The sequence below is a fragment of the Pelodiscus sinensis genome, chromosome 14 (assembly GCF_049634645.1).
Source record: "Pelodiscus sinensis isolate JC-2024 chromosome 14, ASM4963464v1, whole genome shotgun sequence".
Lineage (NCBI taxonomy): Eukaryota > Metazoa > Chordata > Testudines > Trionychidae > Pelodiscus > Pelodiscus sinensis.
Window position 1 is genome coordinate 29,481,539 of NC_134724.1, and position 27,979 is coordinate 29,509,517.

Below are 27,979 nucleotides of genomic sequence, written 5' to 3' on the forward strand. Positions count from 1 at the left end.
CTAGCGGACATTTAAAAATGGCGGCGCCCGGCAATATGCAAATGAAGCCCGGGAAATTCAAATCCCGGGCTTCATTTGCAACTCCGGTTGCCTACATTAACCACCCTAGTTCGAACTAGGGTGGTAGTGTAGACATACCCTCTGTTACTCCTCTCCCCCCATCCTCAGTTACTTTCACCTGGCTGGGGCAGGGGATCACAGTGTGGGAGGGGAGTGAAGGCTCCGGCTGGGGGTGCAAACTTTAAGGTGGGGCTGAGGAATTTGGGGTGTAGGAGGGGCTCTGGGCTGGGGCAGGAAGCTGGCCATGAGGGGAGTGAGGCTCTGGCTGGAGATGCAGGCTCTAGGAGGGGTTCAGGATGCCGGGGGGATCTGCACTGGAGCATGGGATTGGGTTGCAGGAGGGGAGTGAGGGTTCCAGCTGGGGGTGAGGGGTGGGGTGGGACTGGGTATGAGGAGTTTGGAGTGAAGGGGGGGGGCTTAGGCATGGAGCAGGGGTTTGGAGTAGGAGGTGTGAGGAGCCGGACTCCTGGCAACCCTAGTTTACACTGGTTGAGTTTAATCTGTGCAAGTCTGTGCTTAGAAAAGATTTGAGGCCTTGTCCATGTAGGAACTTTTTGTGTCTGTATAATCTAAGGTGTGAATTAAAGCAAAGTTATAGTTACAAATCCTCTGTGTATGGACTCCTTTAAGCCACTGGAGTTTAAGTCACCTGGGAAGCTATTTATCCTGATAAAAGCCACTCTTCTATCTGGATAAGTGTGTCCATGAAGGGTTTATACCAATATAACTTTAGCTGCATAATATTTTCCCGTGCCAACTAGCCATCTTTAGTTGCAAGGTCTTCTTAGACTTTATCCTAATCTTATAGCGCTTGAAAGCTGTGAAAGTGGATACAGGGTCATATTGTTCTGTTTATCTGCATGTGGTCTGGTTTCTTTTGCTTAGAAAAGAAACCCTATAAATTTCTAGCCCCTATGGTTGCAAAGAAACTTTTCAAAAGTGCAATGAGTGCAGAGTGCCTGAAAAGACCCTGAAACAACAGCTCAAAAGCAAGGTGTGAAATGCCCCATTCATCATAATGAGGTGTTAACATCAAAACCTCCTGTTGATAATTTAAATGTCAACACTTAACTATTTAATGGCTGATCATTTTCGCAGAAATTTCCAGCTAATGTGCTAATCCCACAATCCTAAAATGTTGCCCGCAACTTTTAAAGTGCCAAAACTCCAGCTACCCTTTAGAGGAGGCTCTGACAAAGACAGTTACATTTTGTCAACGCACAATTCTGCAGTCCATTGTAAATTAAGAAATATGGGAGTAATAAAAAAGACACCATCACATTGCCTATCAAAAGGAATACTGCATGGATTGTGTTATCGAGCCATTGAAGATTTAATTTAATAAATGTTCCCATCTTTTAATATGAAGCTACCAGGGAAGTCCTGGGGTGGTACAAAATGCAAACACCTCATGGCAGCATTTAGGTCAAACAGTGCACGTGAACCTTGAGTATGGGTCAGGGTTGGCTATGGCCATTATATCATTTTGCTCTTCTCCATGAAACACCAGGTTCAAAGATGGTCTTTTAAAGACCATTACACTTGAACCTTTTTAATCTGGCAACCCTGGGAAATAGAGTATGTCGGATTAACGATGTTTTCAGACCTTGGTGGGCTCTGGGGCGAGTCTAGGAGGGAGGGTGCATGAAGGAGATAGGGTGTGGTTTCAGGGTGTGAGGGGGTGGAGATGGGCGCTTTCCAGGTGCACATGTGGCTCTGGGGCTCTCCTTCCCCACCCTCCCCCTACTGCTCCCAGGCACTGACCATGCCACTATGGGAGCAGTGGGGGAAAAGCCTCTGGAGAAGTTCCCCCAGTTTTGGGGGGCAGCGGGGGAGAGGGAAGGGAAGTGACAGCATGCAGAGCCACTTCCTCCTCCCCCTGCCTGGATCCGAACCAGGGGTGTTCCCGGTCCAGAGACACCTGGATTACGGAGGTTCAGGTGTATTTGAAAGTTTGGTTTAGATACATTATGTCTGTTTTACTGGCTTCACAGTAAATGGAAATTAAGACTAAAGCAAAACAGGACATAGGACCAAGGAGAATTGGTAAGGAGAATGCCTGAGTGCTGCCTTACAATCAGCATCTGCAAAAATGATGTTGGGACTCTTCCCTCCCAGCTCCAGCGTTACTCTCTTCAAATTACTCCTTCCAGCTGCTTCTTGGATCAGCTTCCCAACCTAAAAGGAAATGGAGGAACTTTTTACACACAATGCAGTCATACAATTAATTGCAACAGCGAGCTCTGGATATCAGGGGGACGCAGCTATTAAACAATCCGGCAGGTTCTTCTCACCTGCAGTGTCATGTACAAAAGAGACAACTTCCCAGCCTTTCCCAGAACTATAGGGTTCCTGTCACAGGATAGCTAGTCCCTGGGAAAGCACTAATCCTGGACCAGAACAGTTTAATCCAGTCCAGCCAATGAAAGAGGGATGGGCTAGAAGTAGACCCATAAGGGGCTGTTAGTGGGCCGTTTGGGTGGTAGCATCCATGGGCAGGGCAAGGAAGTTCTGTGGCCTAACTTGGGGGTTGTGTTCCTAGAGCACGGGGCCAGGTGGCTTGGCACAGCTGTTTCAAGACTGGAGCAGAACTGACTGAAACTGGGAAGCCGTGCAGTACACCAGAGACCCCTGGGGCCCCTGAAGCCTAAGGCTAAGGAGTGAGTTAAAAGACTGTTTTTCTATTTGTCTGCTGGCTTCTCTTAAGAAAATAAACCTCCTTGCAAGAGACTGGGCATGGCAGTGTACATTTTGGAGTTGGCTCGGTGATCCTTTTCTTCTAGTCTTTTTATTGCCAAGACCAGTAGGAGAACTAAACTGAAATCTGTGTAACTGGAATGACTTCTTACACAAGCCGGTTGTTTTAATTATATATGGAACAAGTGCAAAGGGTTTTCCGTGCCATTAACAAGAGCTTTAGGTTAACCACTTTCTGTTGATACTGAAAAAAAGTCACTCGTACTAGCACAGAATGCATTAAGCTCTTCTTTAGTAATAAGCACCATCATGCTTCTTTTATATGATAGAGCAGTTAGTAATACGATCACTTTAATTGTAATTTATTACAATTCATTCCAGCCACTGACACTTTCCAGATTGTTAGCCAAATCAGTTCTAAGGAATGTGTGTGTGCGTGCATGGGTGTGCGTGTGCACCTTCCAAACCATTCAATTTTTAGTCCCCAATTAATTAAACTAATCTGAAGTGTGAAATCCTCAACCAGAGAATACCACATCATCACACAATCAGCTGCACAGGCTTACAGGATCTGACGACAAAGGGTTCTGGAGTCAGCTGATCCCTGTCTAGACTACCGTGCTGTGTAGACAATCAGCTGATTGGCACAGCGCGGCGGCCATTTTGATGTAAATGAAGCAGCGATTATTTAAATCGCCGCTTCATTTCCCTTTACCAAGTACACTCATCTACATGGCTCCATTGATGGAGCCATGTAGTCTAGACACACCCACACATACCAGGCCATATACTAAGCTGCAGTGCAGCTACAAGAGGTAGTAAGGATGGGAGTCAAAGGTGATTTTGAGATTCCTTTGCTCTTTCTCTATCCTAGAGGCCATGGGAGACAAATTCAGCCCTGGTGTAGTTGGGAGCACCCCAAAAAGATGAGACTGCAGATGAGATCAATAAAGTGGAACACCAGTCTGGAAGTGGCCACCCCCACTTTCTGCTAACGATACCTATGATATGCCCCCACCCCGTGCCAATGTAAGAAGGGATGTAAAGCATGGAGTTGGTAACACCAGCAATATGTTCCCTAGAATTCCTCTGAGGTGGGGAAATCCCTAATAACTAGTTTAACCATCTTTCTGCTCATTTTCCATTGTTCAAGATGACCTGTATTATTATACCCATTTTGTTGGTTTGGGAAACTGTCACAGGGATATTAAGGCCCTGATAAAGTAAAACGTACATACAGGATTCAGTGCTCAGCTGAAAAGGGATGGACTTGTGCGTGTTCTTAAGTGCTTTGCTGAATCAAGACCTAAGGCTCAGAGCCACAAAAGTGTTTAGGCAACTAACTTAGATGCCTCAAAGTTTATGAGAATCTGAGTCTAAATAACATGCCCAAGGTCAGACAGCAAGTCAGTTGCTGGCTCACACACGTGTACACCACTTGCATTTTGATTCCCAGTCCTTCTCTCTACCATTAGGAATCAATCTTTCTTTGTGCAAAAATCCTATCAGTAGGGACTAGCTGCTGAAATTTCTCAATGTAAAATGTCTATGCATAGGGCCAGGGGGTTGCGGCTGCCAGCTTTAAAGGGTTAATGGGAGAGACGCTGGCCTACAGAATTAAAGTCAGTCTGCTGGAGAAAGTTAAGTCAGCACTGGAGTAATCATAAAGCAAATGAAATAGAACCCTGGGCTCCCACCAGAAAAAACAAAGCAAAAAGCCCACAGGATAATTAGGGAATTGTCAACTGTTCCATGTAACTCAGTGATTAACTGTGTATCTGGTGATACCACTATGAAGTTTGACTGTGGATTTTTTAAAAATAAATTAACTTCAGCATCTTTTCTTTACCCCTGTACTGGTGAAATGGAGTGCTGACATTAGCGTAGCATTCCTTACAGATCCCTGTAATTGGAGCTGATTTTACCACTACATTTGACTGACAGCCAGGCCACACTGCGAAGTTTTCACACGTCACATAGAAATTCTAACATCTCCTAAAGAGTTATGACATTTACGTTTTTAAAAAATCGACGAGAGCCTTGACATTAGAGTCAGTGTTAGCCAATGGCACTCCGCACCATTATGGCTTCAGCCTCCTTCTTTCAAAGGCCAATAATGAACTCTTTCCACCCCCAAAATCACAATATAAACAAAAGCACATGCTAAGGATGGCAAAATTAATCTTTCCTGCCACCCCTGTTTCCATTTTAAGGTCACAATATTTGTTACCAAATTAAAAAATAAGAAACTTTTTTCCCTTTTAAGAGGGATTAAAAAACCGAGAAAAACAAGTGGTTGCCAGCAAAGCCAGATTTACACCTCACGTGCCCCTAGGCACAGAATTTTAAGTGCTCTTCCACCTCCATTGACCTTCATGTTTTCTGTAAAAAATTAAACTTTTAACCCACTTTCAGGCATCCTAAGAACACTGGCACCCTTAGCCATGTGCATGCTATACCTAATTGGATATCCAGCTCTGGCTGCCAAATGTCATGGAGAGGCTGGAGACCATTGTCCAAATTTGGAATTGTGTTGTCTTTAATATACAGAAATTGTCAACATTCCAAGTATTAAGCTTAACAGGGAGTCTCATTTCAGCCTTAACACTGGGAGTTGGGCATAAAGCAGCTTAGTATGGGGATTGGTGCTAGTAAGCACTGGCATTTTGTTCAGCCCATACTGTGCCCTGTGTACTTATGGCAAGAACAGAGTCTTAGGGAGGGTACTGGAACTGTAATTATTTATTGAGCAAAGAAGCCTTTTTCATTTCTCTCTTCATCCCCAGTGAGGATTACAAAAGGATAAGTGATAGCGTTCCAGTCCGTTTAAGTCTTTTCGTTCATGCTCCCTGTGGTGTCTCTTAGCTATCTCTGTGAACTTCCAGCAGGCAATGCAGCATAGCGAGGGAACTTTGGAAATGAAGACTCCCCCACAGATAATGGAGCTGTGCTGATTAATCAGTAGGAATGTTGGCACAGAAAATCTTGACTCCCTATCCTTGTTTTGAATAGGCTGCAAGATAGATATCAGGAGTATCCCTGGGTAAATTGTGAAGTACTGTAACCCTGTAAACTGCATAGAGGGTGTGGGTAGATGTAATTTGGCTCATCTCAAAGAAAACAATCTGTTATGTGGGCTGAGGGGGCTAGTGGGGACCCAGCTGTACAGGACACCTCTGTTCAAAGTAGCTGCTGGAATCAAAGTCCCTAAAGTGTTCAATTATTAAACTGAGTGCTGTTTTCTTTGTATTAATTCAATAATTGACAGGAGCACTCAATAGTTTGGGTTTGGGGTTTTTTTTTTTGGATGATTAATCTTTCTTATCAGAAGAGATTTATTTAGTCACATATTAAATAGGTGTGTGCCAACCAGTTTAGGTTGAGACCCAAAACTTTACCCAAATTTTTGGGTTAGGTTTGGGGTAAGCTTTTGCAAACATTATCTTCTATTTTCATGTGCCTCTGTGCTTTCTGATTCCAGAGAGAAATGCCAACATCATACACAAAAAGCTGTAATCTGTATTCTTACTAATGCATTGGAAATCTCAAAACCTCTTCCTTCCACCACAAACGCCAAATCTAAGTCCTACTCTTGTGGGGTTTTCACTCCAGTTCTGAACAGTGCATTTGAATGTTCAGGTGCTTCCCTGACCTGGATTTCCCAATGTAGTTGACCCTGGGAGGCTGTTTAGTGGTCTAAGAATCAAACAAGCAACTGCCTATAATCCTTGAATTCACACAGCAGCGTCAGCCCTTTAATCTTCTGAGGTAAAAGAATTCAGGGGAACATTTGGATAAAACCTATAAAGCTGAGATGTTGCTTGTTTTGTGTGAATTTTGATTCCAGATTGTCTCCAGATCACTCAGTGCAACCCTAAAAAAACGTAAAAAACAAAGAATGGCCCCGTAGTACCTTAGGGTATGTCTACACTACCCTCCTAGTTCGAACTAGCGGGGTAATGTAGGCATACCGCACTTGCAAATGAAGCCCGGGATTTGAATTTCCCGGGCTTCATTTGCATAAGCGGGGAGCCGCCATTTTTAAAACCCCGCTGGTTCGAACCCCGTGCAGCGCGGCTACACGGGGCTCAAACTAGGTAGTTCGGACTAGGCTACCCACGAGGTATACCGGTAGTTCGGAATAGGAAGCCTAGTCCGAACTACCTAGTTCGAGCCCCGTGTAGCCGCGCTGCACGGGGTTCGAACCAGCAGGGTTTTAAAAATGGCGGCTCCCCGCTTATGCAAATGAAGACCGGGAAATTCAAATCCCGGGCTTCATTTGCAAGTGCGGTATGCCTACATTACCCCGCTAGTTCGAACTAGGAGGGTAGTGTAGACATACCCTCAGAGACTAACAGAAATATAGATAGTATCATGAGCTTTCGTGGGCACAACCCACTTCTTCAGATACTCCGCTTCTAAAGTGACTGTCCCCACACCAGCAAAGTCTACTGAATTTCACCATCCTGAAGTGGACAAGAGCAGCTTTTGCTGTATATCCTTATTCCACATCTGGAGGAAGGACATCTTTCCAACCTTCTACCAAATGCAAAAAAGAAAAGAAAAAGGAATGGTTTTGTTTTGGATATCCTAGTCATTCAGGAAGCACAATCTGCCCAGCAGAATGAGCAACAAAAATAATCAAGAGGGTTTTAAGCTAAATTATGAATAAGTTATAATATATCCTTCCCAAAGTCTCTTGTGTGGAGCATTTCAGTAGTATGATTAATTGACAGATTTTGGGAAATGGAACACTCATTATTTAAGAAACTTATTGTTAGTGGAAGAAAAAATAGGACGTAATCTTGCAAAGAAGATCCAAAAACAAGGAGCAATTTTATGATACAAGAGAGCTGACACAACTCATTACTCATGCAGTAGGTAGACATGCTGTCTGTATCATGCAACATGACATTCATCTCACTTAGGAAATGAAAGGAGAATCCTGCTGAGTAAATTAGAATCAATGGTAATACAGCTGTTAGCTACAAACATTTGTTTGGCATGAATCAATCTTGACTCTCCTGTAGCTTGCTTTGATGGTCTCTCTAGTATCTTGTTGACTAATGATGAGATCATGGTTTGTTAATCTAACTGCATAAAGAAAACATTCGGCCAAGCAAAATGCAGCCCACTTTTTGGGTTTTATTGAAGTTGTTTATGAACCTTGTGTTTACATAGGCATCCAAATCCATTTATTGAATATTTATTTGATTTATTATGCACATAGCTGCATGAACATAGAACTGAATCGTATCTTTAATCTGAGTTACTCGGTCTGCTTTTTAATGGTTCTAGCTTGAACAACGTGGAAACTAGCCACCTAAAATACATTTCTTGTTGGCCAGCGCTTCAAATGTTTGCATGCTATCTGTGATTCCTATCTTCTTGAGAGCATGCAAAGCTGGATGGAGTTGCAAATGAGTTCAGGTTTACAGGCAAGAGAAGTTATTGATACACATTAAATGTTTGCAGAGCAAACTGCGGAATAATATGTAACAACATGCAATTTTATATTAAAATCTTCCTCTTGTCAACACGTCTCATCTATATTGTATTATTTACATCCTTCTATAGACTATACAGTATACTTACCAACTACAGCTGATATGTTTAGCTTGATTCACTAGATATTATGATTAGTCCTATATGTCCTTACAAGAATTCATGCTTTCTATACATTTGGACATTAGATTAGTTGTGTTAGTATCTTATGATGATAACACTATTGCTAATTTAGTAAATGTAACAGGAAGGGCCTGATTCTCAGCCTGGCCTCAACTCCCTTTGAACACACAGTGCATTGTGGTTGCAAATATTAAATTAATGTTTCAGTGCATTCAGTAATGCCTCCCTCTCATGATTGTGAAATACAGGCTGGGACGTTACAAGGTTGTGGTTAGAATAGGCACCATAGGCTTTGTTGAGTCTAACTGGGAGATAGAAGACCAATGAGAACTAGATGGACTTCACTGTGTCTGTTACTGTTGCCCAGTGCTTATGACTATATCATGAGTCTGTTGGTTTGGTGGTTTTCATTTAAAGGTCCAGGTACTTGAGTCATGGGTTTGGGTGAGAATCACAGCTTTCCTTTTTTTTTTAATGAAATAATGCCTTTAAGCCAATCATGATTTTTTTAAACCTTAAGGTTACAAGATAATGGAATAAACAACCACTACTCTCATTCATATTCTTTACAGCTAAGGGAGTCTCTTCCCAGCTCAGAGGGACTCTACAAACACTCCGGGGTGTCATTTCCATCCACCCGTTAGGAGTTAATTTACCGTGGGAGCAAAACCACAAAAGAAAATTTCCATTCTCAAAGAAGAAATCACGTCTGCCAATCATGTGCAAAGTTTGAACACTGTGTGCTTCAGATATTTATTGGCTTTTACAAACATTTAAAAATCAGATGGTGCTTTAAAACCAGACATTGCTATTTATAAAATGTTCAGCTTGTTGGCCTTGACCATGGTAAGTTAGCTGGCTGTCCAAGTAGTGCATGCAAAGCACCAGCATTTTTGGTGGTTGCTGCAGGATTAATGTACATGGCGGAGAATTTGGCTGGCAGCTACAATAGCAGCTTTTCTGAGCCTTTTCCCCCTCACTATTTAGACAAACTGTCTTTAAAGAATGAGAAGATCTTAGGAAGAGGAAGCTTTTTAAAAGATCGTTTGATTGATTGCATATAACTTTAACATAATCACTCCTTCTGGGCCTCCTGGGAGAACTGCATTTTTTAAAAGGGATGTGAATGAGGAGAAGGAGGTGAGATGGTGAGGAAAGCAAACAGAGGGTGGCATAGAAAAATGCATGCAGATGGTTATGGGAAACAAACACAGCAACGGGGTGAAATCCTGGCTCCACTGAAGTAAATGGGAAAACTCCCACTGGTTTCAACAGGGATTTCACCCTGGATTGGCACCAATGGTCAGGCAGAGAGGGTGAGGGAAAATATGACAGGAGACCAAACCCAGGAGGTAGGTGGCAAGAGCAGAGTCACGAAGGGCTGTGAAAGCAAAGTAGTGGGAGCCCATGAGGAAATACAAATAGATGGTGACATGGCTAGATCAATTGGTGAGGAAGGTCCCATTTGGCAGCTAAAGTTTGACTGACTGGGTGGGGGAGAAAAAGGGTGTTAGAGAGCTCAGCAAGGAGAAGAATGCAGTAATTGAGAAGGGACATGACCAGGGCCCAGTTCATTAAAAAGCACCAACCTTGTTAAAAATCCCTCCATCAAGCAAGCTGTTGCTGAGTATAAATCAGTGCAAGCAGAGATGGCAGTAGTGCTACTGAAACCTAAAGGGACCATGGCAAAAGGTTCCAAGTCTGGATCTCATGCTCAGTATGATTTTTTTTTCTTCAGTGCCTTGGTTCTCAAAGTGTGTTTCATAAACCACCAAGAGTCTGGAGAAGGTTTCCTAATGAGGCATTGAAAACCATGCACTGGGGGATTAGGAAAGGAGGTGATCCATGGAGGGATGTTTCTCTTGCAAAGTGGTGCGTGGAATGAAAGAGGTGAAGGACCACTCTTCTGTGCATGAGATGAGCCATGAAAGAAAGGGGATGGGGGAAGGGAATCATGAGAGTAATCAGGGAAAACATTATTCATGGGATGAGAAGATGAAAGGGAAGCTTAGGCATAATTTGACTTTTTATGTGTAGGTTGGGGAGCTCCAGTCAGACGAATGGGGCCAGGAGTACAGGGGAGATGGTGGGAGCAAATTCCATCAGCCTGCCCCAGGCGTGAAGTTTGGGGGATAACAGCCCCCCAGCTCCTCAAACTATGACCAAGAAAGGAAAATAGATTTTCACACACTTGACATTTTAAAACAATCCTCAAAGTTTCCAAGATTCTGATACAGAAATAGAGAAGAGTGAGGGAGTATACACTGACCAGCAAAACATTTACAAACCTAACATGGAACCATCATGAGATGACTAGTTCTTATTTCGATTTATTTGAATATTAGGAGCCGGAATGTGCTCTAGCGAGTTCTGCAAGGATTCTTCTCTCCAATCTGAGTCCAAACTCCCTGTTAGCAACAAATGTCCCACTTTCCATATAAAGAACCTATATAAGGCATGCTTGCAAAACTGTCTGCCTTGTGGTTCTATGGTGTTGGTGGTGGGGCGCTGCACTCCTGGAAGAGACAAAGCCTTGGCAGAAGGTGTGGAACTGGGGCAGCCAGCCCTCAGCACTGTCCAGACCACTCCTTAGCGCTGCCTCGCATCCTAAGCCCTTTTGAATCTCCAGGCTCAGGGGAAATTGTCCCCTTTGCTCCCTCTTGTCAGCAGACCTCACCATTTCTTTTGACAAGCAACCAAGATGATATTTCAGATTGCCGCATCAATTAATGGTGCACTCAGTAGCATTGACTGCACCTCCATAATCTTCAGTGTGGAGCAAGTATTACCTAGTTACAGTGGAAGAGTCAATGGATCTCTGGCCTCTACAAGCCTCTCATCCCCTCCTTTTGAAGGTCTGCATCCCCACTGGCTTCACTTCAGACACACACCTTGCCCAGAGGCTTAGAGAGTCTGTCGACTCCCGTGAGAATGATACATATAATATATAATCACTGTGGTGCTGGGACCCACTGGGAAGTCAAACTACGCACCATGACTTGTATAGAGCAGAACTTGTTTAACATGGCATGCTATTGGCTTTACAGAGGGAGAAGACATAGCATGTGGTCATCTGCTTATTCCATGTTTCTGTTCTCCTATTCTGTTTACTCTAAGGTTGCCAGTTTTTGTTGGACATATTCCTGGAGGTTTCATCACAAGACATAATCTTTATAAAGATTAATCTTTAATTCCTGGAGACTCCCGGACAATCTTGCAGGGTCAGCAACCCTGCTTTATACCCCTTCATGCCATGCTGCAGACAGGAGAGTGTGGTGAACTGAGTAGATTGAAAAGTGAATTTGGCTCAACCAATAGATTCTTCCAAGGTCTTGGGAAGTTATATTCCTGTGGATTCCATTCCCATTATCGGGAGTTTCACTTGTTTACTGAGAGAATGGAAGCCTCTTATCATGCCAGTTAATTGGGATCATATTGGCACACTTAGTTTAGGAGAGGAAATGAGATATGCAGTTTATAGCCCTGATTGAAGAAAGTTTCCTTATTCAAGATATAACTTAAACACATGCTTAAAGCTAAGCATGTTTTGATGTATTGTCCTGAACAGGCCTGGATGTAAGGGATGTACTTGAGTGTTTTCTTGAAATGAGGCCTAACTAAGTTAGAGATTGAAATCAAAATATGAGAAAAAAAAGTTATCATCACTGAACAGACATGGACTTGAGCCCTCACGGGGGACTCTAGCATGGAGTCATGGTCATGTCTTTCTTACTCATTTCTTTTCTTTGTTGAATTTTTCCTATTTATGAAATTGTACCAAAACTGAGCTCTTTTCCACACCCCATTCCCTGTCAAGGAACTCTGCTGAAAAAGAGACAATAAACCCTGATTAATTCTGACTCTACAAACAGAAGACTTTTTTGCAGGCAGATGGGAAACTTAATTAGCTTGAAGAGAAAAAATATGAATTGTTTACTATACTACCAAGAGGTTCTCGGGTTAGAAACCTGAGATAAATTCATGCTGCAGGCACTTCAACTTTGCTTTTCTTCTAATAGGTTTTATCATTAACTTGTTACAGCTAAAATATTAACTGCCTGAGCTAGCACCTGGAAGAGCTGTGGGAGTGGACTATTCTGGTTCTGGGTGTATCTGATAGCTGTAGGAAATCACATCACTACAATTGACTGGCTGCAGATAAGATCAGGCACACAAAATAGTTCCATTTCTATTTCATTAAAAAAGTGAAAACTGTTTCTGAGAACTCTGATGCTCGGTATAACCATTGATATTACAGGACTATGTTTAAAAATGTTACAATGTTGACTTGCCATTACAAGAATTCAGTGTTACAGGAAATCAGAAACAATATGGAACAGTTTACACTAACTCTACATTAAAATGTTCCATCTGTTCTTGCTTTAGGTTCTTAGAGAATTGCTTTTTCATCTCAGTAATGCTTTTCACTTCCTATTAGTAAGGCTTTTAAAGGTAGGCACTGAGTTAGTATAAAACCCACAGCTTTTGAGTTTTAAACGGCTATTAAACCTAAAGCTGTCTTGAACTACAATAAAAATTTATTTTGGCTACAAAAGACTACTTTGAAACATAACCCATCTGTATTATTTCTCCTCCAAACATTGCAACATCCTGTATAATAGAATATTTATCTTACACACAGACCACATATCTTTATGAAAACAATTGTTTCAGCTTAATTTATGGGGAGGGGGCAGGCAGAGAGAGAGAGAGAGAAAGAGAGAGAGAGAGAGAGTGTTCATAGTAAGATTCCTAATATTCTATGATGCTAAGGTAAATTGGTTACAGAACAGGAGATGTAATAAAATTATTGCAATTCCTCAAAGTAATCTGAAATCTAATGTTTGTTGCAATTGACTGTCACTTTTTGCATATTATAACCTAATTTTCATAAAAATCCACACACCATTACATATGACAATTTGCTGCCAGGGAATTGTGTGTGAAAATGAGAGACACAATTGCATCCACATTTTACTGACAATTTAGGCCCATACACTGTGGTACCTAAACTTCATTATAGATTTAAGTGCACTAAATAGTACTGAAAGTAGTACATGGACCTGATCTTGCAGTCATTGCGCACATAAGATTCCCAGTCACTTCAGTGGGCATGATTATGCATCCATGGGGGCTGCAGGAACAAGTTACAATCCTACACCAAGAGTAAATCTATTTCGCTACTGAATGTAGCCTACACTTGATTCACACAAAATGTTCACTGGGAGTCACATACATATATCAAAGATCATACATATATTAGATCCCTTGAGTTGTAGGATGAGGATCCATCCGTACAATGCTCTGTTAAGTCTTAATGGAACTGCCTATATTTAGCACTCTCTAAATATTACCAGTCTTGACATTTCCATTGTGATTCCTCAGACATAAGGACTGTTTTGTGGTGGCATCAGCCTATACACTTGTATTATCTCCAATCTGCGAATGATAACAGTGATCTTTGCACATATCTGAGAGTTAGGCAAAGTCACTGTTCTGATTGGTTCAGCTCCTTTATGTAAATTAAAACCATTCACTTCAGAATTAACTTCTTCAATAGCTTCTAGGTCACACAGATTATAAATACCAAAGAGGGACATATGCATTCTATGGCTTATACTACACAATCTACCTACCCATCTGTCCTAATCCATATCTTCACAAGCCCATAAAAAATCCTAGCAATATTTTTGCTTTATGTGCCATGGTATCTGGTACACAGGTGTTAAGGGAGAAGTGACACTTCTGCTTTGGTAGCATGATAACATGGGACAACCAGACCAGTTTCATATGGGCATATCCTTCCTTTTACATGACCTGAAGGAACTTCAATCAGGAACTTGGCTGTAGCTCCCTAAATATTTTCTGGATTGGTATCTTTACAGTAACATATTTTAGAATAAACTTACCTCAGTAGATCCAGTAAAAGCAATTTTATCTATGCCAACATGAGAAGCTATTGCTGCGCCTGCAGTTGGCCCAAATCCTGGCAAAATATTGACTACTCCTGGTGGAAAGCCAGCCTAGCAAAACAGAATTCGAGGAAACATGGTTTGTGAAAATTGACCAAGAAAATTAAACTAGACATGCTGTGGCAGTTCCTTAGTTGTAAGGAGAGCCAGAGACACTATTCCTGTCAATTATTCTTACCTCCTTGATGAGAGCTCCCATATAAAGCGCGCTGAGTGGTGTTTGCTCTGCTGGTTTAATAACTACTGTATTGCCACAGCACAGAGCTGGGGCAATCTTCCATGCAAACATCAGCAGGGGGAAGTTCCACTGTAGGAAAAAATACAAGTTGATAGATGGAAAAATATTGTAGTGGTGCTTTGTTTTCAAGATGTCAAGCTGCTACCTCACTGATTTCTCAGGCTTATCCTCAACATAAATCTTTCCCAGCACAAAGCAAGGTTTTTTTTAATTACCCCCATTAAGAAAGAGGCAACAGTGACCTTTCAATTCTTTCTCCTCTACTCAAAGAATTATAATCTCCACTCCTATCTTCACAAAAAGAATTTTGTGTTATATGTTAATTTTTTTTAAAAAAATCAGAGCTTTTAATTTCATTGACTATTTTGCAATTGGTTTGGCATTTCTAATTTTTTTTCCTTCAGGACAAATACTTCCTGGCTCTGTGGTGTTCAGAAAGAACTATTCTGCATGAGTACCAGATATTTTTATATTTATATTTATATCTAGGTTTCTATTCCTTGGATGCTTCTAAAGGAATCCATAACATTTTGGGGCAAACCCATACATAATTCATGGATGGGATTATAAGAAACAAGTGCTCCAAACCCTTCCCAATATCTCAACTGGTTTTTCTGTCTATTTATTTACTTAGGAAGTTTTAATGTGTATACAGATCATTGCCATGGAAATATCAGAGACAAAAAGACAATCTGCTATCTGTGGCATTTTCATTACAAGTTCTTGTTGAACAATTGGTATGAAACACACAAGAAAAATAGAGCCAATAAATTGGTCCAGCCAAATTATCTGCTGGTGTAAATTTGTGCAACTCCGTTGACTTAAACTGAAGGATACTAATTTACTGAAGCAGAAAATTTGGCCCATTATATTTATTTACTACACAAACCGGTTAGGATTCCATCTGATAGCTGTCATCAAAGGTATCTGGCCTTCTGCATTTGGGCCTGACCCTGCAACCATTTATGCAGGCAAGTTACTTTACTCACATGAGCAGTCCCATTGAATTAATGTAAGTAAAGTTATTTACATCTGTGTTTGCAGTATTGGACCCATCGATTTAACTAAAAATCTCACTTGGAAGAAAATAGAAATATCTATCATGAAGAGTCAGCCACTAGCTAGAATGTGTTACTGCCTGACACATATCAGCTGCCACTCTCTTAGACCTCTCTCTAGCCCCTGGCAAGCTTGAAAAAATACACAAATGTCTTTCCTTCACTGAACACCCATTTTTCCCCCCCTCAGTTGTTTATAAACTTTGGAGACAGAGTGATGTTTTAATTCCATCGCCAGTATATAAACCTGGGAGTGGAGACACTGGGCCAATGGCATGCTGACAGCCTGCACTTTTAGCGCCTCTTTCAGTAAAACTCTGGAGAGTTTACGTAGCAGGGTGAAAATAGGCATCCCTGGTTAAGAACCTTGCAAGGTCTTCACTCATGCTTGCCCCGGAAGGTTTTGCTAGGTGAGACAGTAAATATCAAAATAAATATAGCTTCAACCTGTACCTCCATAGATAGCGTATGTAGTGGACCATGGGGGGACTCATAGTAACACCCAGGAGGTGCACTGCCCCCTGTGCCCCCACCAAAATTTTAATTTGTTATGTGGGGTGCTCTCTCGTGTCCTCTCCCTGCTCCTCTGGGTGGCTAGAGGCTTTGAGGGAGGGTCTCCTTGATATTTTTGTACAAGCCTAAATAAAGTAAATAAATCATGCATTCTCAAAGATCTTGGGTACCTCCAGCAAAGTGCTCAGTTCCCCCAGCTCTCAGTGACTTCAGCAGAACTTGCCAGCTGAGTGCTGACCAGCTCCCGGGAAGCAGCCAGTGTCTTAGATTGGGTGTTAAGGGTCTGATCCTGCAAACACCTTAACTTTACACAAGCCTATTGCTACTGACGTCACTCATTCCGCAGAGCTACTCGTGACTAAAAGTTAAGAATTTGTGTAGGTGTTTGCAGGACGGAGGTGTAGACTGTGAGCTCCTTTCAATGGTGTTCATGTAGAGAGCCAACCACAAGAGTCACCCCTTAGCAAAGAAATATAATAATAAATAGTAAAGAAAAAAGGCCTTTACATTGTTAAAAATTATCTTTTTTGGGATGCTCCTTTTTACTGACATTTCTGCATATTGCCAATATACCCTGGCCACTCAGTGGCTTGCAGCAGACATGAATAAAACCAGCATCAACAAAAAATTCCAAGACCATCTTGATTAGTTCCCTAATGCTTTGTAAAGGAAAAGCTTCCACAGCATATTTTAATAGCTGTACATGAGCCTCCCATTGAAATTTCTCCCAGAAACCATTAACCAGTACTTGAAAAGAATGCTTAGTCAATGAAGTTCCCATGCAATGTGTCACTGGAGTTTACTGAGGGTGCTTAATGGGGCGGGGATGGGGAATATTAAGTTTAATGAAATAATAAGTATCCTTTTCTCTTGCAACAAATACAATAAACCCTTCGTGTTTTAATAATCTGGACAATGTTAACTGTAATGACGTATCTTCTGGAATTTCTTCTCCTCGAGCTTTATAAAAAGAAATACTAGGAAAGAACAGAATTAAAATACATAACCTTGTCCCAGGAACTTGAAGGAGTCTGCTAAATTGCAGTAAAAACTAACTAAATAAAAAATGACTGCCGCAGCAAAGCATCAATTTTCCACAAGTTGTGTGAACATCCATAACTGATGACAGCATATTAACACTGTGTTTTGCTTTGCTTGTTTTAATCATGAGAATTCTATGACTTGAGAACTTAACTCCTAATACCAGAGCTAAAACCCTATTAGCGTGTTCAAATAAGCATTTGCAGGGAGACTGTTAAAGATATGTCAACAATATGAGCTCAGCTTTTTTTTTTTTTCGTAATGGAAAACACACACAGCTGAGGTCCATGTTTTATGTGTCTTTTAAAGAGAGCTGGTTCAAACGAAAATAAATACACGGCACTAGCAGAGATACTCACAGGGATGATCTGTCCACACACTCCGATGGGTTCATGTCTTGTAAACGTAAAATAATCTCCATCTGAAACAGATGAGAATGGTTACTATCAAGAGCAGTTTGACTTGGCAGAACAAACAAAAAACGAGGGGGAGGGAGGATTTTAAGGATCAGCTTTTGTTGGCAGTAAAAGAAATAAAGTAGTCACTGAAATGTCTTTCGTGAGCCAGCGTGGGAAATCTGGAGCTACCCAATTGCTTCTTCAGAACAAGATGTTCAGGCACCACACGTGAGGGTAATATGCTTGGTTCCTTTGGAAAGAGGACTAACTATGTGCAAATGGCATGTCTACACTGCAGCTTGACACCTATGTCTGCCACAGGTCAGAGGACTCAGGCTCTTGGGGCTTGGGCTAAGGGGCTGTTCACTAGTCTGAGTTCTGGGATCCTTCCATCTTGCAAAGTTCTATAGTCTGGCTACAGCTCAAACCTGAACATCTATCCTGCAAATAAACAGCCCCTTTGCCTAAGCCTGAGTCAGCTGATGGGGCATCTGTGAGCTTTTAATTGCAGTGCAGACATGGCCACACAGGTTTTGGCAGTGGCCTCAAAGAAAGCCACTTACTTGCCTACTCTGCTGCTAAGCTGGAAGAAAAGAAGAAAAAAAAAATCCTCTGAATCACTGAGGAAGAGCTTTGTGTGGCTTGAGAGCTTGTCTCTCTCTCACCCAACAGAAGAGACATTACCTCATCCACCTTCTCTCACTGAGTCACTGACAATTATTTTTTAAAGCCTTGAAACCAAGATGGCCAAAAAAACCCACACACGCCCAAAAACAAAAAACAAAACAAAACATATGTGGTAGGTACCAGGCTTTAAAATCAGGCCTATGCCCAGCCTGAAGGTTCATTTAAGAGGGGCAGACTCCTTAGCTAAATCACTTAGCTAAAGGGGGTGAACAAAAACTTGAAAGCCCCATGATTTGGGGGGTTTGATCTTTCCTTTATAAGTACCTTTCCCATTGCCCCAGTTAGAGCTGTAGGTCTCTGAGTGGATCTAGGAACACACATGCATTTACAAATATAGGCACCAGAATCACCTCAGATAAATATGGGTAAAACTGGTGAGAAGTGCAATCTCAGGGGAAAGGGTGAAAAATTAGAGCACTTAGTGGTTTTGGGAACCTGCAGCAGACTTTTGTCCCATACATCTGGTAACAATAAATGGGTTAATCCAGAAAGTTTTCTGGTTTTAAATACAGGCTTTAGCTTGGCTTTGATTGGAAACAAACTTTTTAAGGTTTACTTGGTTTTTTAAGTCTATTTCATGTTGTATAGGGGAAACATACACTTAAAACACTACTGTACATTAATCAGCTGGGATTTGGCTTCAAAGTTTTCGAGAGACCAGAAACAGAATATTAGCTATAAAACAGTTATCAGTAGGCTATATGCAGCAAAGGGAGAAAAAAGAGGAAAGGTCAGAGAGAGAAAGAAAGAGAATAAGGACTTATCTACACTATGGGGAAAATCGATGCTGCTGCAGTCGATCTTCTGGGATTTAAATTAGTGGGTCTAGTGAAGACCCACTAATTTGAACTGAGAGGGTGCTCTCATTGGTACCGGTAGTCCTGTGCCTCATGGCAGCGTGTGCTCCTATTGACCTCCCACTGTGTGGACAGTGCCAAAATGCAATTTAAGGTACTTCAACTCCAGCTACATAATTTCCCCTTTAGTGAAGACCCAGGCTAATAGACTAAGAGAGAGAAACAGAGGGGAAGAAGAAAGATGATTGATGAGTCAATTTGGTCTGCTTAGCCTAGACAGAAGGAAAAAAGAAACTATAATGAGCAGATTATGTATTTAACAATTATGGGAATACTCTATTGAGAGCATATTTTTTTTTACATGAAGAATCATAGAAGTGTTAGGTGATAATACTCGCCTGTGTTTGGCAACACCAAGATAAACAGAACCTCCTCTGACAATATGACAGTAACGGGGCAGTAGCATCATTTGTGTTTTGGTCATCCCCCTCACATCATTACTGCACTACTTCACTTCATGAGGTAAAGCTGTAGTGGATCCAAACATGGTTGTGAAGGCAGGCAAATCACAATTAATTCAATTGGGCTACGTCTACACTACATGCTTCTTGCGCAAGAAGCCTTTTGTGCAAGAATTTTTGCACAAAAACTTATTGCGCAAGAGCATGTCTGCACCTCAAAGCACATCACAAAAGCGATGAGCTTTTGTGCAAGAGAGCGTCCACACTGCATGGACGCTCTTGCGCAAGAAAGCTCTGATTGCCATTCACAGAATGGCCATCAGCACACCTGTGCTTTTTCCCATAGGAGTTTATTGCACAAGAAACCCCTCTGGAGCATCCACACTTGCCTTCTTGCACAATAGCTGTAGCTCTAAAAGCAGTTATGCCTCAGAAAAGGAGGTTTACCTACAGTGGAAAAAGCTCTCTCTTCTGCCGTTTAATTGCCCATTTAATTACGCAAGAGCTCATTTGAGGTGTGGACGCTCTGCAGGTTTTTGCACAAAAACCTTGCAGTGTAGATGTAGCCTTGGGCATAAAAAGCATGTTCTTTCCTCACTTGGCATTTTCTTCCCAGAGATATTGCCAATGCTTGCCATGGCTTCTGCCAGACTCTAGAATAATTGCCCTTTTTCAACAAGTAGTTTAAACATTGGTCCCCCACAGACTTGACAAGTCTGGTGGAAGTTTTGGGGATGTTTAATAAAATATCCTTCAGCAATCATTGAAGACCTGAAATTACACAGAGGATGAACTTGGGAATGCCAAAGGTGCGTATGTAGACTGCCTGGGACACATAATAAAACCGTTTTTTTGTGATGGCAAAATAACTAAGTTTGATGAAGTGAGTCATTTTAACTAAATAACGAGAGTCAAAAATCTCGAATCTCCCATGCTCAAAAACTAAACGGGCAACAATGAAACGTTTACAGTTTTAATATAAACCTATAAAACTCACAGTAATGAAAACACTGCTACTTTGAGCTGGTGTGAAAATGTGGCTAATTCTCACTCACTCTCCCCAGTACTCTTCTAGGAGCTGTCAGAAGGCAGGAGACTGCCAGGGTGAAATCTCTGTATCTGACACACACTTAGGTGAATGAAAGAAGATCCATTTGTGCCAGGCACAAAGGTCTTGACTTTAATCTCTGGAGCACCCGGACCTTTCTGCAAGTGCTTCAGGAGCAGGAGTTGTCACATGACACCCCTGAACCAGAGCTTACTCTGAAACTCCATGGGAGGGTGAATCTGTTGTCCACTAACTCTAGTCATCCCTCCTGAAGGACAAGCTTCCCACTGGGATCTCTTTAAATCAGCTAAATTAGACCCAGTGGAGTACCCCTGGTGGTAGACAGGGCTCTGGTATGTTGTACTGTGACTGTTATTAGACATCTTTGTGTGCATTATTAGCCCATCAGTCACTCTGCAGAAAACACACAGGTCCAGATTTGGTGAGAAAGCAGCCGCTAACAGCCACCAGGAACAGCAGTGAAATCCAAAAGGCTCACCCCTATTAACTACTTTCACAAGGGTATGTCTACACTACCCCGCTAGTTCGAACTAGCGGGGTAATGTATGCATACCGCACTTGCTAATGAAGCCCGGGATTTGAATTTCCCGGGCTTCATTAGCATAAGCGGGGAGCCGCCATTTTTAAATCCCCGCTGCTTCGAACCCCGTGTAGCGCGGCTACACGGGGCTCGAACTAGGTAGTTCGGACTAGGGTCCTATTCCGAACTACCGGTACTCCTCGTGAAACGAGGTGTACCGGTAGTTCGGAATAGGCACCCTAGTCCGAACTACCTAGTTCGAGCCCCGTGTAGCCGCGCTACACGGGGTTCGAAGCAGCGGGGATTTAAAAATGGCGGCTCCCCGCTTATGCTAATGAAGCCCGGGAAATTCAAATCCCGGGCTTCATTAGCAAGTGCGGTATGCATACATTACCCCGCTAGTTCGAACTAGCGGGGTAGTGTAGACATACCCCCCCTTCTAAAAAATTATTGTGTTGGAAGCTATTTTAGAAAGTTACCATGATGGGCTTGTGGGAATGGCCACAGGATTTGCCATTTCATGCCTAGGCCACTGATTCAAATCCAGTCTAAATCAGTAGTAATCAGAAATTGTCCCTGCCTGATGGCTTTCCAGAGCTGAAGTAGGTCACTGTCTTGGGGTATGTCTACACAGCACCCTAAACTCGAAACACTATACACAATTCATGCTATGCAAATTGCATGTCTTATTTCAAAACTATTTTGAAATAGCTTATTTCAAAATTTGGTGCGTCTCATGGCGCCAAATTTTGAAATAGCACGCTATTTCAAGCCATCCCTTATCCTTTGTGCAACAAGGTTTACCAGGATGGTGAAATAGTGGGCCCGTTATTTTGAAAAATATTTTGAAATAACGGGTGGCTTGTGTAGATGCCGGGTAGCTATTTCTGGTATCCCGAAATAGCCATGCAGTATAGTGTCTCAGCTGACACATGTCTGTATCAAAGTTCACGACCTCATTTATTATCAGTCAACAGTATCTTTGTAGGCAGTGAGCAAAGAAACTGGGGATCAGAACATAAAAACATAAGGATAGTCATTCTGAAGCAGACCGAAGGTCCATCTAGCCCTGACTCCTATCTTCCAACAATGGCCAATGCCAGGGAATCAACAGAACAGGTAATCAGCAAGTGATCCCTCTCTTGTTGCCCATTCCCAGCTTCTGGCCAATACAGCCCGATGACAGAGAGCCCAACTGTGCGCCTCTTGCTCATGCTAGCAAACAACTAAAATGAGTCATCTCTTTGGATTCAAATGGAGCATCTTGCAGGAGGGCATGTTCAAAAGCATAAATAAGAACTGTACATAGGGTCCTGCATGTCCTTCTTCCTTCTAGAGTTGGTGCCTCCCAGTCATATGGCAGGGAGATGTGCAAAGCTTGCACTGTTGCGGTCCATCCTGCAGCCATTTGGTAGGCAAAGGACATCAGCCAGACAGCTACTCTGACACCACTCCTATTTTTTTCTATCAAATGTGAAAAACAAACTAATTTGCCCCTTTTTCTGAGTTGCATTAAAGCAAGTGTAAAGAAGAGAGTGTAGGTTTTGTTTTACAATATATCTTCAGCTGGTATAAACTGGCCTAACTCACTAACGTTAATAGAGCCACCAGTTCACAGTAGCTGAGGAGCTAGTCCAGTTATTTTTTTAGTTTTCCAAATAGAAAATCAGATTTATATTCGAGGATGTCTGCTTTGGAATTGCAAATCCTTTCATCGGGGTGGTTGAGCAGATCTCTCTTAGGAGTCAGACCATGTCCTGGGTACTAAGTTTTCACATAAATGGTAATGTGGCAAGTTTAATATGTAACCTTGTACAGTGGCACACACAAATACAGGAAACAGAGATGAGAGATAAAGCCTTGGAAACACATTGTGATGGTTGCATAGATGTAACCAGAGCAGAATTGGTTCTATAATTTGTGATATGTCATGTACTGTAGCTACAGGTGCACTTTGGGCAGCAATAGTTTTATTAATCTAACAGCTTCTAGTCAGGGCCTGATTCTGCTGTCCTTGAAATCAACAGGGTTTTGCAATAGGGAGCAAAGAGTAGAGACTAGAACAAATGTAACGCTGATGAACACTCTTCCTTCTTAGCCACCCCTGTCTCCAGTGCCTTCCTCCCTATCTCTCCTTGGTGTGTAACTGTTTTAGAGAAGAAAAACCTTGTTAAAAATAAACATCAGAGGACTGTAGGGTGTCTAATTCATTATAACATTTATCTTTTGGGGGTGGGAGAAACATATGTAATCTTTTTTGTCTGTTTCTATTGTCATGTCTGATTTCCTTTGACAAGTTGATTGTAATTATGTAAACAGCTATCCCTGGTTAACTCCAGCTATAGCTGGCATAACTAACTTTACATGGGTGTAACCCTACTGGCAGCTGTGAGTTTATCATGGTAACTCAGTGCTGAATCAAGGAGAAAATCCTTATTGGTTAAAAAGAGCCAAATTGCACCCTCAGATATGAAGATGTCACTCACTTGTGCCTGGAGAATCCCATGTTTGCACAAGGATATGGGTACTGGTAATTGTGCAGGTCATTGAGATTTTCACAGAGAGAGGCTTGCTGAAAAAGCAGCCCAAAGGACTCAGACCACTTCACTAACACTCACACAGTTTTGCAGCTGCTTCCCTGCAGTGCTTAGTTGGGTTGCATTTTTAAGGACTGGAAGAAGCAGATATTTGTTCTCCCGAGCTGGCACTGCCTCTCACTCACTGACATAAATTCTGGGCTCATGTGTGAGGGGGAGGCATTTTCTGATAGGGGAAAGACAGATTAGAGAGCAGGATATTTGCTAAATATATGAATTTATGATGTGCTCAGCGCTATTGCGTGTGTCAATTTAAAGTGAAAGCAGGACACAAAGAAATTGGTGGTAATAGTCCCTTTAATTCTTACAGAAGAGTTTTTACCTGGTTTTACAGTGCTTTTTTTTTTTTTTTTTTTTTTAGTGAAAATACACTGACCTCCCACACATTGCAAACCATAGAACCTAACTCTCCCACTCCTATCAAAGACCCACAACCTCTAGTTTAGTTACTGAAGATCGACCCTCCGGAGGTCAATCTTCTAGTGTTTGATTTAGTGGGTCCAACTTAGACCCATAAATTGAACACTGAGGGCAACCTCTGCTGGCGTCCAGTATTCCCACTGTGTGGATGCCACCACGGCTTGGCTTACGATAAGTTGACTCTAACTACACATTTTACATAGGTCTAGTATAGACCAGGCCCTGATGTCCTCAAACTGTGATTTAAAGGCTTCAGGTTACAAAGATTCCACCATATACTCTTGTTCAAACCAGCAAGTGACATATGCCCCAATCTGCAGAAGAAGGTGAAAAAAACCTTCTGGTGAAAAAACCAGATCACTGCCAATCTGGTTTGGAGGAAAATTCCTTCCCAACTCCAAACATGGTGATCAGTTAGGGTATGTCTACACAGCAAAGTTATTTCGAAATAACTTTACCAGCGTCTACACAGCCAAACCGCTATTTTGAAATTAAATCAAAATAGCGGAGAGCTTATTTCAACATAAGAACGGCTGTACTGGGTCAGACCAAAGGTCCATCTAGCCCAGTAGCCTGTCTGCCGACAGTGGCCAGCACCAGGTGCCCAGAGAGGGTGGACCGAAGACAATGATCAAGCGATTTGTCTCCTGCTATCATTCTCCAGCCTCTGACAAACAGAGGCCAGGGACACCATTTCTATCCCCTGGCTAATAGCCTTTTATGGACCTAACCTCCATGAAATTATCTTGCTTCTCTTTAAACTCTGTTATAGTCCTAGCCTTCACAGTCTCCTCTGGCAAGGAGTTCCACAGGTTGACTACACACTGTGTGAAGAAGAACTCTCTTTTATTAATTTTAAACCTGCTATCCATTGATTTCATTTGGTGTCCTCTAGTTCTTCTATTATGGGAATTAATAAATAACTTTTCTTTATTCGCCCTCTCCACACCACTCATGATTTTATATACCTCTATCATATCCCCCCTCAATCTCCTGTCTTCTAAACTGAAAAGTCCCAGTCGCTTTAACCTCTCTTCATATGGGACCTGTTCCAAACCCCTAATCATTTTAGTTGCCCTTTTCTGAACCCTTTCTAAGGCCAAAATATCTTTTTTGTGGTGAGGAGACCACATCTGTACACAGTATTCAAGATGTGGGCATACCATAGTTTTATACAGGGGCAGTAAGATATTCTGGGTCTTATTTTCTATCTCTTTCTTAATAATTCCTAGCATCCTGTTTGCCTTTTTGACCGCCGCTGCACACTGTGTGGAAGTTTTCAGAGAACTGTCCACGATAACTCCAAGATCTCTTTCCTGATTTGTCATAGCCAAATTAGCCCCCATCATACTGTACGTATAGTTGGGGTTATTTTTCCCGATGTGCATTACTTTACACTTATCCGCATTAAATTTCATTTGCCATTTTGTTACCCAATCACTCAGTTTGATGAGATCTTTTTGGAGTCCCTCACAGTCTGCTTCTGTCTTGACTATCCTAAACAGTTTGGTATCATCCACAAACTTTACCACCTCACTGCTTACCCCTTTCTCCAGATCATTTATGAATAAGTTGAACAGGATTGGTCCCAGGACTGACCCTTGGGGGACACCACTAGTTACCCTCTCAATTCTGAAAATTTACCATTTATTCCTACCCTTTGTTTCCTGTCTTTTAACCAGTTCTCAATCCAAGAAAGGACTTTCCCTCTTATCCCTCGGCCATGTAATTTACACAAGAGCCTTTGGTGAGGGACCTTGGTACACCTCATTCAATGAGGAATAGTGCCAATTTTGAAATTGCTATTTCGAAATAAGCGCTGTGTAGATGCTTATTTTGAAAGAGGGGGCCTCCAGCCTTTCCCAAGGTGACCTGGTAGCCACAACCAAGAAAAATCTTCTCCCTCCCCCCCTTAAAGTGGTAGACTCTGTCCACAGTGCCTGTGCCAGCTCCAAACCTGCCAACCCAGAGTCAGCAGTCGCTGCATCTGACCCAGTGGCCCCAGCATAAGTCAGGCAGCCAGTGCCAGCCAGCCCTCCACCGCTACCCAGGACCAGTCTGCCAGCTCCCAGGAGCCTGCCAAGGGCCGGAAAAGGTGGGCACCTGTCTGGTCCAGTGTAGACATCAGGGACCTAATTCAGGTTTGTGGGGGATGCCCCCAATGTCCATGATCTCCGCACTAAATGGAGGAATGCAACCATCTACAGGCAGATGGCTGCCAGTCTGGCCACCAAAGGCCACATGCGAACCCAGGAGCAGGTTCACATGAAAATAAAAGAGCTGCAGCAGGCATATGCCAGGGCCACAGGGGGCAGCTCCCAACCAGGGGCAGACCCAGACCACTGCCTCTATTTTGATGGCATGGACCACATCCTGGGGGACAGGACAGTCCGTGCTCCCCAGGTGGTCCTCGACCCTGGGGCAGAGCTTCCTGCCTCCTGCTGCTCCAGCCCCTGCTGCCTCCCCAGCTACCACTCCTCCTCTCACTCCTTCTCCCCGTCCCGCTTCTTCCTCCCCACCCCCCTCACACCTCCAGGGATGCCGAGGCCCCCGCATCTGCGGTGCTGGGAGACAGTTGGGCTGGCGAAACCCCCAACCCTGAGCCTTGAGCTTCTCCTCCCCCTTCCTCTCCTTGCCTCCCCCTGCCAGCTCCCCCTCCCACCTTCTTTCCCCAGTCTCACCTCAATTTCATCCCCCCCTCCAAACCCCAGCTTTGTTCAATAAAGAGGCTTTGTTGTAATGAACACCTGTGTCTTTTATTGTACAGCAGGAAGGGGGGTTAGGGAGGGGTAAGTGGAAGGACGTGAGGGAGGAATGAGGCACAAGCCCCCAGTGGGGCACACCAGGGAGACTGTTACTGCCTGCAGAACGTGCTGCCAGGCTCGAAGCAACATGTCCAGGAGACGCACCAGAGTGTCCAGGGGCGGCTCCGGCTCCCTGCTGCAGAGTGCTGTGGTGTCGTGAGTGAGGGCAACCAGAGCACGTAGAGAAAAAAATGCTTTGCTGTCCCTCAGTGAGGTAGGCAAGCAAGCAAGCAGGGAAACCTTAGAACCAGCTGTCCTGGGAGGTCACTTTAAGCACAGGTCTCAGATAGCCTCAGGAAGCAGCCACACAAGGTAACTCCTGGCCTGATGCCCTGCCAGAACCGGTTCTCGCCAGCCTTAAATGCGATTCAGCATCCTATCAGTGTTGACACACTATTTTGAAATAGCAAAACGCTATTTTGAAATGCATTTTGTGTCTAGACGCGTTATTTTGAAATAAGCTATTTTGAAATAACTATTTTGAAATAAGCTATTTTGAAATAATACTGTAGTGTAGACATACCCTTAGACTCTGAGAATGTGGGTGAGACCCCCCTGCCCCAGACAGACATGTGGGAAAGAATTCTCTCTAGTGACTCACAGCCCTTCCCATCTAGTGTCCTATCACCAGCTACTGGAGATATTTGCTAATTGTAGGCAATCTCATCATAGTTGACAAATTAATATACATTCAACAGAAAATGGAAAGGGAGTGGGTTGTCAGCTAAAAATAAAAGCTAAGAAAACTCCGTTACATTTTCTTATCTCTTTACTAAAATAGAAGAGCAGAGCAATTTATTCCCCACCACTTATAACCCAGTTTTTGTCCCCCACACATTATTAACTACTGATCCCATTGTACATCAGAAGGAAGCAGATACTATAACAGGGTATGTCTACACTACCCTCCTAGTTCGAACTAGGAGGGTAATGTAGGCATACCGCACTTGCAAATGAAGCCCGGGATTTGAATTTCCCGGGCTTCATTTGCATAAGCGGGGAGCCGCCATTTTTAAATC

The 27,979-nt window shown here is 42.7% G+C and overlaps 1 protein-coding gene across 2 annotated transcripts in view; it reads right to left on the minus strand.

The window, feature by feature from the left end:
- ALDH1A2 (aldehyde dehydrogenase 1 family member A2) overlaps positions 1 to 27,979 on the minus strand; it is a 103,458-nt gene that overhangs the window by 18,759 nt on the left and 56,720 nt on the right. For both annotated transcript variants that reach the window (XM_006112469.4, XM_006112467.3), the window contains exons 5-8: positions 17,567 to 17,628; positions 14,536 to 14,664; positions 14,295 to 14,408; positions 2,136 to 2,238 (exon numbers count right to left, since the gene is read on the minus strand). In XM_006112469.4, the coding sequence (XP_006112531.1) occupies positions 2,136 to 2,238; positions 14,295 to 14,408; positions 14,536 to 14,664; positions 17,567 to 17,628 (408 nt within the window). The remainder of the gene's footprint in view (positions 1 to 2,135; positions 2,239 to 14,294; positions 14,409 to 14,535; positions 14,665 to 17,566; positions 17,629 to 27,979) is intronic.